The following is a 12,848-nucleotide window of genomic DNA, read 5'->3' on the forward strand; positions in this document are numbered from 1 at the left end:
CTATACTCATTAAATATATTACCCTTCAATTAATAATTAGGATAAATCTATTCTATTTATTTTTGAATTTAATGTTTCCTTTTAAATTCGGTATGCTTGCTTTAAATGACAAAGTAAACGACTTCACATGAACGCAAATATTTCTAAAATTTATATAACTAACTGAATTCACATTAAGCCAAGATCTTACCAAGTCATTTTGGTTTTAATGATGCATATATCTAAACCTTCCAACAGAAGAAAATCCAGGATCCATTCCTAAATATAATATTAACCAATAATAAGAGTCAAAAATACCTATGATCAGTTTAAGTTAATTATGTTTTTTGTCCCTTTGATTTAAAAAAAAAAAATCAATACCTCCAATTTAATTGAGAGAGAAATGCTTGATTCCTGAGTTCTATTTTATCCTCAATAATTATTAGAAAGAAAGCTAGGATAATCTTCTGAGTAGGTGTGAATATACATATGTATGGTTGCATATATTGTTGATTTTCTTTTTGTTTATTTTTAATTTTACTAACAAAGGTAGGCAATGGATATGATAAAGCCAATTTCAATGAAACCTTTTTTGTTGATACAAGGTCAAAAAATATGACTCCCTTTTCAGAGGGTACTTATGCACTGGGGCCAAGGGAAAAAAAGTTGTATAATTTCAATAATTTTTTTAATTATCGAATCATGTCTTTACTCTGTATGAATTTAAATGTTTTCAATACTAATTATTTTTTTTAAATAAGAAATAACTAATCGTATTATATAAAAAATAACAAAAACAGAAGATGCTTCGAGTAAAGTATTTAATAAATTTAACCATAGATATTAAAAATTTTTGGACTTGATTTTTCGGAAGATTTTATTTGAATTATTTATTAATTATAATAGAAAACAAGAGTGGATGAATACGACATATTATGAAAAAGATATTTTTGCAGCGAAGAATATTTTAAATACTCCTTTCTCTACTCTCTAGCACCTTCTTTACATTTTCTAAACATTAAATTGTGGTAGTTCAGAAGTTAAAAAATTGGTTTTTTGAGTATAAATTAGGAATAATTAAAGAGTAAAGTAAATTGTCTGGGATTTCTAAAACAAACATTTAATGCAATCCTTTAATCCTTTTTCCAGAACCTCTTAATTGCAGGACCAGATTTACTCACAGATTAAAGAATACATAAAGAAGTCATGGCCTTTAAGATAGTTCCTTCCCCTCCCAAAGAGTCAACAGCTCCAGAACATATTTTATAACTGGGAAAGGGTGAAAATTTAAAATTCTTCTAGTTCTCACAGCCTCTTAAAAGTTATAGAATTCTCAATTATTTGAAGAAATAGGTTTGTTGATTAAGACATGAAAAACATCTTACAAAGAAATGGGGGGAGGGAGGAGAGGCTAACTTCACATTTTGTGCAACTTTGAGATACCATAACTTTTTTACTATCAACTTTAGCTGATGAGAATAATTGGTAGAATTTTTTTTTGGAGGGCGAACAATTCTACAATTGGTAATTCTGGTTAGAGTTCTGACAGAAACTCTAAACAAAGTAATCAATTGTGAGGAAAATGTAGATACAGCATCTTCATAATTACCCATCAAGCTTAGTAACCTCCGATTTTACAAAGGAAAAAGAAATAACATCAATGTAACTAAAAAAATTAATTGCAATTAATTTCCTATATGATAAATGAGGAGAAGATGGTTGGGGGTGCGGTCAATGAAACACAAATAAGTATGACTAACTTATTTTAATGTGCCGACGTTTCGGCTAGAGTTTCTAGCCTTCTTCAGGGCTGTTCGCTGAAAGGTTCCTATATAATAATTTTTTCCTACATCTGCCATACATAAGCACTTGAAAAACCACAATTTTCTAGTATGATATTTTCTGATAATGAATATTCCTTCACTAAAGATAATTGCTTTTTCTTGGTATTATCTAATACATAACGTCCAGGGTCACCAATTAAAATTTTTATATAATTCTTTCTACATTTGAGTAACCATTGAAACAATACTTCGCCAAATTCACTATCATAAAACAAATCACCAATAAGTATAATATCAACTTTGGTAAGACCAGATGAAAGGAGTAAATTTTCATTGTTTAAATGAATTTTCACATTGTTTAATCTTGAATTCATAGATATTACTTCACAAGCAACTGTAAACAAAAAATAAATAACAATAAACGAATAAATACATATTCAGATAAATATTGGTATAATAATATACTTTATATTTCAGTGTTTGGTATGCACATTTTCAATTAGAGACCAAAGTAACAAATGAAAGAACATTTTAAACATTACAAAGAATTTGAAAATGATGAACTGCAGTTTAAAATAGAACTATTTAAATAAATACTTAAAACTTAAATTATAAGGTAAATGATCATTTAATGTTTAAGGGTTTTGCACATTTATAAAATAAGTAAAAATAATATGGTATAAAATCTCTTAGACACGAGGACTCTAGGATCCCTTTCCCCATAGTTGAGATTCTACAACTCATCATGTAATTGTTTTGATCTCAATTATTAACCATGTTTATACAATTACAACACTTTTTTGTTACCCTTAAAATTGAATCGGATACTAAGTTTTTAAAATTAATCGGATGTGTGGTGCAGTAGATGAAATTGGTGTTCCATTGTCATATTTTTTTTAATGATCACATTATCACTTTTTCAGCTTTTTGACCACTGTTTTTTTATCAAGCCTTGAAATACCTCATAATAATAATCCATTGTTTGAGGCATTCACAGTTACACTGGTGCTAGTTTTGTATCTGTGAAATATACAATCAATTTTCACAATTAAATTGTAATAAGATAGGAGTTTCAGCAAATAACAGCACACAATTTTTTTTTAACAGCATTTATTTATAAGATAATGTCCATAAAATTTGAAAAAATAAAACAAATCAATATCACTTCCTTCGCTCAGAGTTCTATAATAGCGAAAAGCAATATAAAGAAGGGAATAAATCATCTAACTATAAACAATTTGTCCATAATTAGATGTAGATAAGAATTAGAAAAAAAAATGGATCAAAACAGCTAAGCATACATTCTACTTAAACTCATGTTAGCCTTGTGCATCAAATCAAAGCCATGGTTAAGGTTAGATAGTATTTACTACTGCAGTAGTTGGCAAACTTAACAGGATAAAGAGCTAATTTCACTACTAAAGGTGTTGGGAAAAATTAAAATATCCATAGTTATACTTTCTACATAATTAAATGGCAAACACCTCATACTTACATTTATGTAAATTTATATATCTATATACATATAATTCACAAGTAAGTAGTAAGAATTATAATTAATGAGAACGATATGGTTGCATTTATTTACTATGAATTGACTAGGAAAGTTTAATAAAATCTAAGTTCTCTCTGGCTGTTTGGTTTCTCAATCAAATTCTAATAATGTTCAAGTTGGAAAACATTTATTCACACCATGTATGTCAAGCCAAAGATTCCATAACACTAACTGCAGACCTTTTCAACTTGTTTGAATTTGTTGTTTTGGAAGATAATTTATAAGCCTTTTATAAATTTTTTATAGTAGTTGGAATTTTATTTCAAAGCAAAGTGTATTTTTATCTTGCTAAATTCTTAATTGCAGTAGCAACACATGTAAATTTTAACTAACATAAATATTATTAGCCAAGTCTAGTGGATTTCAAAATCTGCTATTTCCATTCCTAATGGATGAAATTTTAATTGTTTTACTTTTCCTTTTGAGAGGGATCAATAATAAATGTTAGATTTTCTTCACTTCTCAAACTTTTTGAAATCTCTTTGGAAAAGATTTGTTAACTTCTATTTCTTTTTTCAAAAACTCATTATTGTTTTTTTTTTAGTTTAATATATAATTCCGTTTAGGAGTCAAAAATAAATACATAATTATTAGATACCGGGACAAAATCAACAATGTTACTTATTTGTACAAGAAAATAAGAAGAAAAAAAGGGTCAATTATTTATTTCCTGAACTTATAAAATTAAGCAGAAATAGAAAAGAACTTTTTGTGAAAGATTTTTTAGTAATTATTAAAATGAAGTCTTTATATCTCTTTAGAGAACATGTGTTCATTTTTATAATTTCTTTTTAAAATAATTCTGTGTGAATTTTTACATTCAAGTGATTAATAGGAAAAATGCAATTAAGATCCCCTTCCTATATTATTGGTTTAAAGAACTATTTGTCTTTCTAAAAAAATTAATTTTCAAGAAGCAAAAACAATAAATGAAGTATATTAATACATAAAAATTAACGAAAATATCAATACATATAACATATAAGTTCTCAAAAAGCTTCAGTTTGCCAACCTCTGTGCTACAGTAATGTAGTTATCCCTTATGTTTACAATTTACTTAGGGAGTGTAATAACTTTATTATCTATAGAAAGCAAAGAAATCTCACAATACCAGCCCCTTTTTGTCTTTCTTATATTAAAATTTCTTCATTCAACTGACAATCACTGTTAGCAACAAAAAGTTTTTCTCATACAATTTTAGATGGTAAGAACTGGATATGATAGGAATTTAATAAGCCTGATTACTATTATATTGATAAGCTTTTTATTATACATTGGAAGCCTAGAGTATGTGTATAGAAAATAATGAAATAGTCGGAATCAACAAAAAGTTTAGCCAGTCAAAAAAATTTTTTTTTTAAATCCAGTAAATCTTTTGAAAGAAATACTTTCAATAATTCTAATATTCATAAAAATAATATGTTTATATTTTTTTCTACTTTGAAAGTCTGTTTCTTAGTTCTTGAATACTGCTAAAAGATATCATTGTAATAAAATATTATATCTGTCAAATCTATTGCTGGTATGTCATAGATACAAACATAATCAAAATATACAGTGGTTCTATAAAATTTTAACAAGACAAAACTTAGTGATTATTTTAGCGAACCTGGATCAATGTCATTTGCTATAACTGTCACATCCTCACAACAGGCTGCAGCAATAGCACAAGCACCAGAACCACTACCAATATCAATCACATTTTTTCCTTTAAAAATTTTTTTATTATCCAAAATATACCTGGAAATAACGAGAACAATATTATTTTGATTTATATCTATCTTTTTTTTGGACTAACTAATTCATTTTGAAAATAGGCATTTATTGCCTAACTTACTCCTGTTTTAATATAAAAAAGCTAAACCAATGGTTTTCAAAACGAATCAAAATGTGAAAATTCAAAATGAAATGGGAGCGAAAACAACCCGCAAATTAACCTCATAAAATTAGACCTTTCTTTAAGATGTTTTAAAATGGTTCTTGCTAAGGTTTTAAATGAAATACTTAGAGACAAGGAAAGCTAAAGAAATGAACCTTGATTTGATCAAGAATGTCAAGCTGCAACAATTTCAAAAAATGTTGCATATCAGCCTCATGCTAATGAAATTACATTCCTCAAATGAGGAAATGTATTTTTAAAAATAACGATTAATGATATTAAAAATAATGTAAAAGAGCAGATAATGATCAAGCTGACAAACCAGAACCAAGGCTTGATTTTGATTTTATCTATTTTTATAATAAAGAGTTTATTTTATTTATATCTAAATTATCTATTTCTAATTATAAAGTTTTAGTGAGGTTTAATTAAAAGTTCTCATTATTAAAGTATCCAGTTAAATGTGTGAAATGCTCATGAAATGGTATCCTAAAGTATTTTTTTGATAGGTGTTTGTTATCATTTCAGCATTTATTTAAAACAATTTCAAAACAACAAGCTTCTCTTTTTTTTTAACCCATCAGTACAGATATTGGATTGAAAACGGTTGTAAATATATTGGCTAATGTGAATAGTATGCACATTGACCAAAGCTATTTTGTTTCTTAGCCTTTTCTCTCTATTACACTTTGCACTCTTAAAGTTAACTACTTTTGTTCTCTTTTGACAACACCCCTGACCATCTTCATGATTTTCATATTTCAAATTTTTTAAGTTCAATAAATATTTTAAACATACCCTTGTAAAAAGAAACACTAAATATTTTATACAAATCTACCCTCATTTATCATGTAATAAATGAGCTGGATTCACAGAGCAAAACACTAGTTAATTTTATGTGTGATTCCATCAACGTTAGTTGTTGACTGTAGAGAAGATGGTTGGGGGTATGGTAACTGAAGAATAATAAAACTTATTTCATTTTACATAAACTTTTTACTTATTTGTGTTTATCACTGACTGCACCCCCAACCCCAACCATCTTCTCCCCATATAATATCTACAGTCAACAACTAACGCATTATTTTGTTTTACAATGTTTTTATGGAATCACACTGAAAATAATTCAGTGTTCTTAGGTCTATGAATCCAGCTCATTTATTAGGATTTTAGAATATTTGAAATACTATTTCTCGATTTCCCACATTTAACTGAATGTTTTAATAATGAGAACTTTTATTATAATCTCATTAAAATGTTTTATCGAGAACATTAGAATATAGAACATGATTATGAAATTATTAACATACACAATTTTGATCCATTTTACTCTCAACTTTTATTCTTAAAAAACACTCCAATGTTCCAGGCCATTTTCAAGGAGACAACCTTAAATATTGATGTCATTGTTTTTAATCTCATTTGCAGGCCATATAAATTGCCAATTGCCCATGTCACAAATAAATTTTTTATACTGTAAATTTAAAACCCTTTTATACAAACAATCTCCTGTTTTTCACTTATATTCAACACTTATAACAGAACCTACCTACAACAGGTTAGGACTCCCTTACCTTCGATATCAGAGTCCTAACTTGTTGAACAATGTTAAAAATGATGACATCAATATTTAAGGTTGTCTCCTTGAAAATGGCCTGAGGGCCAAAACATTGGAGAGTTTTTAAGAATAAAAGTTGAGAGTAAAATGGATCAAAATTGTGTATGTTAATAATAAAATAAACCACTCTCAAACAATCATATAATAAATAATTAATCTATGATTATGAAAGTTGAAACCAAATATTTCTGGTAAGTTTTTATTTTAAAGAGCTCCAAAGAACTTTTTCTATAAAATATCTCGGAAGCACTTTATAGTTAAAAGTTCTTGCATGTTTAAAAAAAAAATCAAGACAAAGTATGTTAAAACAAGAGCTTTTTCAAAATAAAAATGCATGGTTATTTTGAAACTCAGCTTTTTAGCCACGAGTTTTCCTAGGATCATTCCAAAGAAAAATATAGAAGATATTTTAGCAGTAATTTTATTTCATCGGACAAATGCAATAAAATTTACTCTCTTTAACAGTACTTTCCAAGACAAGATTGTTTATTTACCAAGTATTCAAATAGTAATTTAAATTGATTTATTAGTATTAACATATACACATTTTCATCTGTTTATCCTGACCAAGGAGTTAACAAATTAACCATTACAAGATTAACAGAGAGAATTAGCATTAAATAAACATTTCAGAGAACAGACTGATGTATTGATGAGACATGTTATCAATAATATTACTTCTTATTTCTTGTAATTAGTTATGAAATAAAACAGGGAACAACAAAAGGACACAACTTCCTTATAATGAACATAAGGGTGTTAATTCATCAAATTGGAGTTCCATTAACAAACCTTGACAAAGCTTGTCCTCCAGCCCAATAAAATCCCCAATAAGGGTCTACAAAAATACATTTGTCTATGTTAGAATGCCAGAGTGAACAACTTGGAGTAATTAAGTGGAGTTTGATCTCTGGAGTCATATGGTTATCAGATACTTCAGTACATTTTCTGATCAAAGAACGTAATAAAACCCTGTGTCCAAAGGTAGTGTTCAAATTAAACAAGTATCTCATATTAAAACAACCGTAACCGAGCGAATACAATTTTGAAAATTCAAATTCGGTCAGTTAAGATTACTTACAACTTAGAGCATACAAAGAGATATGTGTTTTATACAACAAACATGTGAGTATCTAAGTAAAAGGAATTTATCCACCAAAAATATAATTGTCTCAAAACCATCCTATATCATTAGAAAAAATTAATGAATTTCAGTTGTAATGTAAAACAAATGAAGTAAAAAGATTCTTCATCATTCAATTTTAAACTTAACTAGAGTATTAGGTACCAGTTTACGAAACAACTTTTAGTGGCGGGAAATTCCTGTAGACGATTCTTTGGCCTAGATACCGACACGCAGTGCTGGGTAAAACATAATAGTAACTGTCGGATTTAATTCAGTTAACTAAGCCTTCTGTCATTAAGCTTGGGTTTTTCAGGGTGGGCGGCAGGATTTGCTCTCCATGAGCGTTTTGTCCCATTTTCGTAGTTCGTTATTCGTCTCGCAATATAGGATGACCATTTTCCGTTGTATTTCGAGTCTTATTAAGTTACATCCAACCTGAGGATCTATATTGATCAGCATCCTCCAATTTAATGACTTCGTGACTAATTGATTTTGATCTGGGTCTACCAAATATCATACGTTATAGCTTTTTTTTTTATGCATGCATGTCGATTCCAGACTTCTTCGTTGTTTCCCAATTACATATTGTATATCATGCATGATACGTTTCGTTTTAATATTTATTGTTATCGTTTGTGTTGTCTACGGGCCCTCTTATCTGGAGCCGGGTTATTTACCTATTCTTTTACGGCAGACTACGCTTTCCCTGTCTCTGTGCATTTTTCATAAGTCCGTCTAAGCCAAGTTTAGGTGGGCGGTATGTCGGATTTAAGTAATCCGAATTTTTCGGTTATTTTCTGAATTTATATAAAGTTGGGGTCGGGGGTCTCATTTTTTGATGCCCCCCTCTTGCCGCGGACACCGGAAGACCCCGAAGACGCTGCGACTGCAATGCCGTCCCAGCCTATGCACCATGCAAGCTAGGACCTGGCCTGCCCCTACCATCACGCCAGAGTCCAGGACACGCTGGCCAGCCTCAGAGAGAGAAAGAAGTCTTTCGGACACCAGGCGAGGATACATGGTTTTCACCATTTCGCCAACCGCTGAACCTGCACCGGAAAGTGGTTAGAAGACGTCACTGCGGCGGCGAAGACGTCACAGAGCAGATAAGCCATTATTTTATAAGCTATGAGACCACCCCAAATTTGCTCTTATATCATATTATAATAGATAAATATTCAAACTAAAATACTAACCATAATTGTCCCTCCACGGAATGATAATTTTACTAGCCAGAAAAATCTCACAATTTTCAGCACCCCTTTTCCACGCTAATAATTTGTTATAATCTTAAAATACACTCGGGATACCTGAAGTATAGCACGAGCAGGTCCCGATGTAAACAGTAATTACTCTAGATTTTATTTCGTAGGAAGTTGTTTCTTCTTTTAATATTAAGATTTTGAGGTGAAAAATAAACCAGTAGTGAATCATATTTTTTAAACAATGTTATGTTATACTTTTAAATTAAGTAACCATAAGACGGAATTCCGCAAAAGAAGTGTACATATAATCATGAGAGATAGTTGACCGTGGTTAACTTATATGAAGGGAAGATGGTTGAGGGTGCGGTCAAATTAAAATTAACATATTTGTGTTTTAATTTGACCGCACCCCCAACCATCTTCTCCTCGTATAGAAATGGATATACTTTACAATAAGGAATATTAGTACTTGAAGATGAGGAAACCCGAAAAGTCGTACAAACAAATATAGAATATTGATAATACAAAGTATGTTTATTTTTCACCTCAACATCTTAATATAATTGCAATTACATTTTACTGTAAATAGTAATTATTATTACTTTGGCCCAACTAATAATTTTAATTTCGGACCATTATCATATCTACAGTGGTTCAGAAAGTAGTTAAAATTACTAACCAAAATTTTAATTCACTTCCATAGTTTCGAATTACAGTAGTTGTAATTGTAATTTCAATTACTATATGTTCAACACTGCTGATGTGGTTCCATCCAACGGCAGCCAGTTAAATATTCACTAGCCACCTGGAACGGCAAAATTCCTTGGTCAGACAAAACTCCAGACCTGCCAAATATCAGAAGAATATTCTTCTTTTCTTTGTAATTAATTCATTTCTTTATATTGCATGTAAATATATTATTATTTGCTTAGTAAATAAGTCGGAGAAAGACTTGCAAAAATCAGCTGAGGCGTATGAAGCGTCTATTTGCGTGATTATCGCCAAGGTTATCTCCAAAGGCAATTCATCTGTGTCTTTCAAACTCTGGAATCTTTAACAAAAGGACAGTTGAGTAATGAATAAAACCCCTACCCCAAGCAGATCAGAAGCAAAAGTTAACATTTATATAGTTATAAAGTTAGGCTAATAATGATAATCCTAGTGGCTAAAGGGACAGATTTTGTAGTTGATATTTACTACCATCATACAGTGGGTAATTTTGCAATTCAGGCAAATTAGAAATTTATTATTTTTTTAAATGGTGTTTAGTACTTTATATGTCAAGTATAAAATTTGAAAGTATTGGAACTCAAAGTTAGAATCTTCTTCGAATCTCAAAGAATAAAAGAGCCTCATACATGACTGAATTTAATATGGTTTCCATAAATGGTATATATATATTTTTTTCTGTTCGGTGAGCCGTACTGTGGTACTCATCAATTACTTTCCCCATTACCATTCCTCAAATGCTAAAGGATCTTAGTACGCACGATACTGAAACGAAAGGAGCACCGGTTCACAATAAACCCACCAACTAACACTCAGGAAGTATTAGGCAGCTAGGATTGAATTTTAAGAATGACGCGAGAGGGGATATTATTATACAGGACTATGCGTGCCTGTGGAGTCTATCGGCAATTCAATGCCCAAACTCAGCCAGACTGCTTCAGTGTACCCGAATATTCAAGACTTGTATTGCAATATAAACGGTAAAAAGTATTGAAGTAAATGGGTTAAATAAAAACTAGCAGAGTCGATAAAAGTTGAATATAATTATAAAAAGATCTCATTACATGAAAGCACATAACAAAACACCATGAGGGCAAGAGCTTGGTTAAACGACATAGTCCGTAGCGGGAAGGTAGGTTACAATCAGCAGTGTTGCTAGTGTCAACCGCACAAATCTTTCAATGAATATAAATTGATAGATAAATACAATAAAACAATTTATCTCAACACTCCCCCTCATTGAAAAGATTTTGGATTAAGTATCTTATTTTAGTCCAACCCTTTCCAATAATGTTTTCAGTCGTGGTCCATGAAGAGGCTTCGTTAGAAAATCCGCCAGTTGGTCCTGGGTTGCGATTGACTTGATTTCAAGTTGTCCGTCTTGCAAGACAAAACTTTTGTATCCTTCAGAGGATTCACCAACGTCCATGTTTTGTTGGAATTATGTGCTGTCATTTCGGTTTCCATAGCCTTCAGCCAATTTTGATGATCTTTAGACTTAACCGCTTCTTGATAAGTTTCGGGGGTTTCTTGATCAGCCATAATTAAGGTGGTGACAAAATCATTGAACCGCTGAGGTGGTCGGATTTTGCTCCGATCTCTAAGTCCAAGATTCGGTTGTTCTTTTTCTTCTTCTGAACTAAAATAGTCTCGATCTGGAAGAATGACATCTTCTTCTTCACTCTCTGATTGTTCTTCCTCTTCGGTAGACTTCTCTTCTTTCTTGCTTTCATCATCTTCTTTAGTCTTCCTTTCTTCTTGAAGACGAATTGTCATTGACGGAATCAGTGGCTTTTCATTGAAAGTTACATTTCTTGATCTTATGATTGTTTTTCCTCCGGTCCATAGCCTTCAAAGTCGTAACCGACTAATGCTCCTTTTGTTGCCTTTTTGTCCATCTTTTTCCTGAACTGCTTAGGAATGTGAACATAACATTCACAACCAATAATTTTTAAATGTCTTATGCTAGGTTTCTTCCCTGTCCATAATTCAAAAGGAGACTTTCCAGGAACGCCAGACTTAGAAGTTCTGTTGAAAATATAAACAACAGAATTTATTAATTCAGCCCATAGTGATTGTGGTAAATTACCGTGGGAATGTAGGATAGCCCTGGCTGCCTCTACAACCGTACGGTTATCCCGCTCAATAAAACCGTTAATTTCGCTGGAGTAGGGCATAATTAACAAGTGTTCAATACTGTTATTTTTCAGAACCTCCTTCATTTTGTGACAATCAAATTCTCCTCCATTGTCACTTTGGAGCGCTTTGACAGTGTGTCCAGCTTTTTGGCATTCTTTAAGAAAAATTAAAGCTTTATCAAAAACATCAGATTTCTCTTTTAGGAAGAAAATATGTCGGAATCGGGAAAAATCTCTTTGAAGAGAACATAGTATTTGTACCCAGAAAAAGATTTTTCGAGTTTCATGTTTTAATTTATGGGCTTTACCATAGACAATTCCTTCACAAATGCTAGGATCAGTTTTTAATTCAATACCTAATTCTCTCTTGATCACTTCTTTTGTATGTCTCTTATCTTGATGTGCAAGTCTTTCGTGATAGAGTTGCATGAGTCACTCGTGATCACTAGCTACAACATTATTAGTTGAGAGTAAGGAATTATGTAAATTAAGTTTACACAAACCGTCATTAATGTTCCGTTGTCCAGTCATGACGACTTCATTCTTGACAATAAATTTGCATGTTCCTGCTGATGAAATAAATTTACTCTGAGGACATCTATCGTGGGCTGCCAAAACTGAAAACAAATTTTTGTGAATGGAAGGCACCAACCATACATCCCGCAACGTAATAATTTTACCCACAGATGCATGTAATTCTACATCTCCAAAGCCTAATGCGCCAGCTTTTTGAGCATTGGCTGTTACTACCTGGTGTGGTCTGTCAAAGTCTTTAATACATTTAAATAACTTTTTATTATTGCATATATGATGAGTGGCACCATTATCCACATAC

General features: G+C 31.0%; 1 protein-coding gene across 1 annotated transcript; it reads right to left on the reverse strand.

The window, feature by feature from the left end:
* Window positions 1–115: 115 nt before the first annotated feature.
* On the reverse strand, window positions 116–7,893 carry LOC106680458 (electron transfer flavoprotein beta subunit lysine methyltransferase). Its single transcript, XM_014420180.3, has 3 exons — window positions 7,608–7,893; window positions 4,928–5,058; window positions 116–2,157 (listed from the first exon to the last, which is right to left on the reverse strand). Exons 1-3 carry the CDS (start codon window positions 7,826–7,828, stop codon window positions 1,826–1,828), a joined length of 684 nt encoding a protein of 227 aa, XP_014275666.1. The 5' UTR covers window positions 7,829–7,893; the 3' UTR covers window positions 116–1,825.
* Between the last annotated feature and the right edge of the window lie 4,955 nt (window positions 7,894–12,848).

Source organism: Halyomorpha halys, unplaced genomic scaffold, assembly GCF_000696795.3.
Source record: "Halyomorpha halys isolate HHAL.00 unplaced genomic scaffold, Hhal_1.1 Scaffold262.1, whole genome shotgun sequence".
NCBI lineage: Eukaryota > Metazoa > Arthropoda > Insecta > Hemiptera > Pentatomidae > Halyomorpha > Halyomorpha halys.

Bases quoted from the DNA above. Each gene is read 5' to 3' on its own strand.
- LOC106680458 (XM_014420180.3), bottom strand. From the start codon at position 7,828: ATGAGATACTTGTTTAATTTGAACACTACCTTTGGACACAGGGTTTTA. The intron at 5,059-7,607 runs GTTTGTTAATGG...CGTTATTTCCAG, and splicing joins GGAGGACAAGCTTTGTCAAG to GTATATTTTGGATAATAAAA. The intron at 2,158-4,927 runs GTTCGCTAAAAT...TTTTGTTTACAG, and splicing joins AGCAAATGACATTGATCCAG to TTGCTTGTGAAGTAATATCT.